This window comes from Pecten maximus, chromosome 19 (genome assembly GCF_902652985.1).
Source record: "Pecten maximus chromosome 19, xPecMax1.1, whole genome shotgun sequence".
Lineage (NCBI taxonomy): Eukaryota > Metazoa > Mollusca > Bivalvia > Pectinida > Pectinidae > Pecten > Pecten maximus.
This window is the reverse complement of record NC_047033.1, coordinates 12,983,712-12,990,309: the sequence shown is the minus strand read 5'-3', so window position 1 is coordinate 12,990,309 and position 6,598 is coordinate 12,983,712. Positions and strand designations below refer to the sequence as shown.

Sequence of the window (6,598 nt, the reverse complement as noted above, 5' to 3'; positions counted from 1 at the left end):
ACCCGTCCTCATATGACCTTGGCCGTTGCGAGGATGTTAAACTTCTTAAAACAAAAACAAAAAACATGATTGCACTCCCCATTCAGATTTAGTTGGGGTTTTTTTTCGACCTTTTAGGGTCTTTGCCCGTCCCTTAGTTATCAACACTTTAGCCTCTTAGCAAACTAACGAGTCCTAAAAGGACGAAACAGTTGTACGGTGTAGTTCATTGTGGGTATATTGTATCTAACCCAAAATCTGTTTTGGGTATATTGATTTTCCGAATGAAGTATGATTACAACACAAAAATTTGTTGCACCATCAAAGTAGGGGTTTCTTTTTTATTTGAATTGCGATACGGTGAAATGTACATATTCCCCTACGGTGAATACAAATGGTCTCTTTTCTCCCATTGGTTAATTTAAAAGTTGAAATGATTTTCTGTCTTCTGATATTTGAATTTTTCTGTCACGGAATGTGGTAACGTTGTGCGTGTATTCCTGAATGATGAAGGCACGTACTAATTCAAAGGCTTTAGGGCTTGGCTGAATACCTGCCAGTGTTGATAAATCTTTATCATATTCCCATAATCGCTCATTTTTCGTAAATTTATGTGGCTTATCACCTCGTGCCTCTCTCTTTTCAAAATCACGGTCAACGTATTCTTGCATTTCCATTTCGGATGGAAGCATAACGTCACCGTCTAATACGGCAACAGCAAATCTTGACATCACGTGCGCCATTGGAAAGTATGAAACACGTTCAAGGATTCCTATAAAGAGTAAATTTGGATGTTTGACATTTACAACATGCTTATATAAAGGCGTGATCTTATCTCTGGAAACATTAATGACGTCATCACTTAGAAATGGGAAGCTATAACAATATCCGGTACAAAACAGTAAAACGTCTACTTCCTCCTCTGTGTCATCAAGGAAGACGACTGTCGTACGTGTCATTCGTTTAATCCCAGTTTTCTCAATAACGTTTTCGGGTAAAGCTGATTTCAATTTGTCATGTGTATGACTTAGGAAAATCTGTTAACATAGATAAAGAAGTATTACAAATATAAATTACACATTATATATTAACGTTTTCGGGTAAAGCTGATTTCAATTTGTCATGTGTATGACTTAGGAAAACCTGTTAATATAGATAAAGAAGTATTACAAATACACATTACACATTATATAATTACTATTATAATTCGATGTGTGATTGTCAGAGTTCATGATTTTGATATCACTATCATCATATATTATGGCGCCTGACTAGGAAGAGATATTTTAAATGCGTATTACATTCGATAGTCCCGGTATATAACTTCGTATAGTAAAATACCAACGTTACTGATTGCGGTTATTCAAACAAATCTGTATGGATTAATCAATAGGGCCAAGTCGTACAAAAGGTTATTTGCTAATTTACTTCATTAGTGAAATTCACATTTGTCTGTGATTCATATTTTTGTGTTTGTTTCTTAAAATAGGAAAGTATTGAAAGACAAAAGTTGCTATGCAATAGCATGAAAATTTGTCAAGCTAATTCTACCAAAAATCGGAGGGTTTATAAATGTTGTTAATATTTTTGTTTAACTGTAATTGGCCTAATTACCTTTTGAACAGATGGACCCATAGTTTAGTGTCATGTAACAAGGTAAACAACCGCACTAACAAAATACGTGTGTACAAGTATGTGGTAAAATGAACATCCGCCATTTTCTATAAGTACATCTATCAAAAGATGACAGTACCTGATGAGCACATGGCGATATCCCAATAGCTAAGTCAATCCCGGAGAAAGAGGCTCCAAGTATGACAACTCGCTTGTTTGTGAACTTCTCAGGAATTCTATAGTTTTTACTATGAATAATTTCCCCTTGAAACTCTTCAACTCCTTCAATTTCTGGTGTGTATGGTGTATGTTGATGTCTGCATACAAGACAAGGAAACTCCGAGATTAACGTAGAGAAACACTTTTCTCAACATGATTGATATCTAAACAGTACATTTTAAGAAAACCTTAGACATTGTTAAAAAAACATTTTTTGCGAGAATTTGTTTCAAGGGCCGACATCTACATGTAATTAAGCAAAAAAGGGTGGGTTTTTTTATGGAAAACGGTGAACATTTTGCAGCCAATGATCACCAAAATTCAGAGAAATCGACATGTTATTTATACATACAACAAACTTTTTTTTTATATCAATTAGTAATCTATCTCCAGAAACTTACAAAGATAACCTACAAAACAAGCAACCATTTTCAGGAAAACTTTAAATAAAACAATAAATTTCCGTAATTTAAAAAAAAAATGAAAACAATATGCCGAATCAATGACAAAGGTGAAAAATACATTTTGGAAATATCATTCTTATCTTAATTTTTCAAACAACAGATCTTGTGTTTAAATATTTTTGTATTGAAATACGTAAACGCCTTACCCCGTGCATACAATTACAGCATCAAAGACGTCATGCTTCATTTCTTTGTTCCGAACGTCCTGGTAGGATACAGTCCATTCGGGAAACCTTTCAGCGCTTTTAGGACTCACGTCTGTGACATATGCATGAGTCTAAAAGAATCAAAGTACAAAATAGAATAAAATCTTACTAGAATAGGACACGAATTCCTTGTCGCGTATATAAGTGTATCTTAAAATGGTACACATGTATGATTCATTTAATGACATTAATCGGAAATCATTATCACTGAAGTAACTCAATCTTATAACGAAACTTATAAGTCGCGTATATATATATATATATATCTAAGAAATAGACTAAAACATATTTTTCTAAAGTTTTTCAGACTTTGTACACGATATTTAATCAATCAATGTAGAGACGATAATGCAACATTTTATTCTGAAATCTAATATCAATGCAATGTCGTCCACCAACAGTATTTAGGGACGAATCGTCTTTGAACTCTTCGATATACTTTCACGTGCGGGGGAATTCAAAATATCTCTGCCGTTGGTCGCATAGCGTTCTAGTGTTGCACATGATACAGTCACGCTAGTATCCGCCTTCGGCCCACGTTTGCCGAAGGGTTCATTGTGGTTTCTCCAGTTACTAAAACATTATTCTTATTGTATTTTATTGTATTTCCAGTACTTCTTATATATATTACGTGATTGTATTTGTATTTTTTGTGTTTTGATAAAGGGGCGGATTGCCTCGAAAATTTAACAAGCCTTATTGTTCACACTGTTTGAATTACTTCTTTGCCACATATATCTAAGAAATGGTATACATGTATGATTTATTTAATTATTTAATTCTTATGTTTTGGAAACAAAGTGTTATTTCGAGTATTATACTTAATGACATTTATCGGAAATCATTATCACTGAAGTAATTATGTGTACTGCTTTCAAAACACTGAACGAAATTAAGATTATATGTAGTACATGCATAGACAATGAAATGATCATATCCTCATTTCGCCTTACGTCATGCACCTAAAGATTGTTATCAATATTTATTACTTTTTTACCTGTGAAATATCGACAACTATTCATTCGATAAAAGTGATATTTTTCACTAGAGATACATATCACTTTTTTCTATTTGACTAATCTAACACTGCTTATATGCGACAATGGGGAAAATGTAAAGCTGGCTTGGTATATTTTGCTTTATTTTGCTGTGCACTCGTGAAATATCAGTCCAACTCGTGAAATACTGAAGACACTGTTAAACCACATTGATATTTCATAGTAATGTTTATGAGTTGTAAAATCACAAATATTTTAAAAGTAATTACAACATGTATATCTACCTTGATATGCTTCTCAAGATCATAGTGCGCTGAAAATCGTTTGATGTATTCCATCACCTCTTCTCTGTGCATAAATGAGGAAGCTATGTCTGGATCTGTATTTTGGAAACCTGGGAACTCCATAAGCGGCTTTGGCAAGTTGCTTCTGTGTAATTGCATAACAAAGAAAAGAAATACTTAGATGGTTATACAGATTAGATACCAAGATAATGGCTTTGCTGATTTTTCTCTTTTCTTTTTTAGTTTTATTTTTTTTTGTTATACTGACATGCAATGAAATATAAAATATACACCAGACCAAGTATGTCGTATTTGTTCCATTGTTTGAATAATGTATTGTTTGTTTATTTCATTATCGTTAATTTTTAGCAGTTTATGAAATACTATTTCCTGAATGCGTCCCTGTATGCATGTGTGTATGTCAATTCATGTGTGTGTATGTTGGTGCATGTGTGTGCGTATGTTGGTACATAAGTGTGTGTGTGTGTGTGTGTGTGTGTGTGTGTGAATATTGTTACATATGTATGTTTATGGTATTGCAAATATGGGAGTTTGTTGGCGCATGTGGGTATATGTTTGTGCTTGTGTGTATGTTTGTGTTTGTGTGTATATTTGTGCTTGTGTGTAATTTTTTTCTTGTGTGTATGGTTTTGCATGTGTGTTGTGAAATACTGTAAAATATTATCTTCTAAAACAAAATGACTACTGTAATTATTATCTATGTTGATTTTTTGCCCACTTGCAATTATTGAAAATGTTTTGAATTCAGATGTAACTTAAACAATTGCGACGTATGTTAATGAATACATGCTTACATCAGATCACGGTAGATGCTTGAAAATACCGGCATTCCGTACTCATCCACATGTGTATTCTCATTGTACAGCCATACTCCACCTAGGTCACTTCCTCGTTCAAAGCATGTTGGTATGTACTTCTGCTTTGTTGAGAGAAGATTCCTTAGAGTAGCAAGCCCAGATATACCTGCGCCGATCACCGCCACGTGTCTCACTTGTTCCGACATCTGTTTCCAATCAATTTTGAAAAATATGAAAGAATTATTAAGGAAATCAAAGTGTAATATATATTTGAATGGATATCGTTTCTTAAAGTACTTTACAATAGAAGCCAAAGTGTTTAATATGAGTGAAATCATTTACACTGTTATGTATCAATCATGACTGAATACTTTGGCGGCAAATGAATTAAACGGCCCACTTTTATTAATAAACCAAATTGGTATAATCAGAATGTGTGTTTGGACGTTGGATATCATTTATTGTTCATGGTAAACCCGCTTGTTGACTCTTTAAACGTATCCAGGTACAATCTATTTTAGGAATGCTCGGTTGTTGACTCTTTAATTGTAACAAGGTTCGATTTGTGATTTTAGGTATGCTCGCTTGTTGACTCTTCAAGTGTATCAAAGCACCATCTCTAACTATAGGTATGCTCGCTTGTTGACTCTTCAAGTCTATCAAAGCACCATCTATAACTGTAGGTATGCTCGCTAGTTGACTCTTCAAGTGTATCAAAGCACCATCTCTAACTGTAGGTATGCTCGCTAGTTGACACTTCAAGTGTATCAAAGCACCATCTATAACTGTAGGTATGCTCGCTTGTTGACTCTTCAAGTCTATCAAAGCACCATCTCTAACTGTAGGTATGCTCGCTAGTTGACTCAAGTCTATCAAAGCACCATCTCTAACTGTAGGTATGCTCGCTTGTTGACTCTTCAAGTCTATCAAAGCACCATCTATATCTGTAGGTATGCTCGCTTGTTGACTCCCAAGTCTATCAAAGCACCATCTATAACTGTAGGTATGCTCGCTAGTTGACTCTTCAAGTCTATCAAAGCACCATCTCTAACTGTAGGTATGCTCGCTAGTTGACTCTTCAAGTCTATCAAAGCACCATCTCTAACTGTAGGTATGCTCGCTAGTTGACTCTTCAAGTCTATCAAAGCACCATCTATAACTGTAGGTATGCTCGCTTGTTGACTCTTCAAGTCTATCAAAGCACCATCTCTAACTGTAGGTATGCTCGCTAGTTGACTCTTCAAGTCTATCAAAGCACCATCTATAACTGTAGGTATGCTCGCTAGTTGACTCTTTAGTGTAACAATGTATTATCTACTATTTTAGGTAAACCCGCTTGTTAATGCCCTGCCGTTTGAAAAACGGGGGGACTATAGGTTTACCCTCCGTCCGTCCGTCCGTCCGTCCGTATGTCTGTCTGTCATGCAATAGTTGTCCGGACAACTCCTCCTAAAGTACTATTCCGATCTTAACTAAACTTGGTATACATTATCAGTATAACATGTAGTTGTGCATCCCACATTTGTTTTTTGTTTTCTTTTCGAAAAACCATTTTTAAAAATGGGAAATGAATAGGCGCACTTCTAGCTCAGGCATAAGACTTTGTATTGCTGTTGCAATACTATCCATCCTTGTTGATTATCAAAGCGTATGAACGGACGACCTGTTATCTCGGGTATACCTACTGATTGACTCTTCAAATGATCAAGACACAAGCTATCATTTAGTATGACCGCTTATTGAGTGTTCAAACGTATCGAGATACGATCTATTATTCAAGGTACATTTGTATGCCCGCTTGTAAACTCTTCTGGTGTATCGAGTGAAATATTAAATTCATTGTAACTACGATGTATTAACACGTCTCACTCATTAGAATGTCTTTACCTCTCTTCCGATAGTTGATAAACCTTTGGTTCTAAGATCATGTCAATTCATCGTTCATACTTTGAGGTCATACATCACGGTCGACACTTGTGTGCCTTTTTATAGTCTTTAATAACGGGCGGTTGGTTA

At 35.0% G+C, this 6,598-nt stretch overlaps 1 protein-coding gene across 1 annotated transcript; it reads right to left on the bottom strand.

The window, feature by feature from the left end:
* Positions 1–395: 395 nt before the first annotated feature.
* On the bottom strand, positions 396–4,788 carry LOC117317418 (dimethylaniline monooxygenase [N-oxide-forming] 3-like). Its single transcript, XM_033872229.1, has 4 exons — positions 4,580–4,788; positions 3,765–3,909; positions 2,440–2,553; positions 396–1,016 (listed from the first exon to the last, which is right to left on the bottom strand). The coding sequence occupies exons 1-4, from the start codon at positions 4,786–4,788 to the stop codon at positions 396–398; spliced, it is 1,089 nt and encodes a 362-aa protein (XP_033728120.1).
* Between the last annotated feature and the right edge of the window lie 1,810 nt (positions 4,789–6,598).

What these genes read in the sequence shown, in the direction of transcription:
- LOC117317418 (XM_033872229.1), bottom strand. Translation starts at nt 4,788, where the DNA reads ATGTCGGAACAAGTGAGACACGTGGCGGTGATCGGCGCAGGTATATCT. An exon ending in AGCATCTACCGTGATCTGAT is followed by an intron (nt 3,910 to 4,579) that starts GTAAGCATGTAT and finishes GCAATTACACAG; the next exon opens with AAGCAACTTGCCAAAGCCGC. An exon ending in AGCATGACGTCTTTGATGCT is followed by an intron (nt 1,017 to 2,439) that starts GTAATTGTATGC and finishes CTATGTTAACAG; the next exon opens with ATTTTCCTAAGTCATACACA.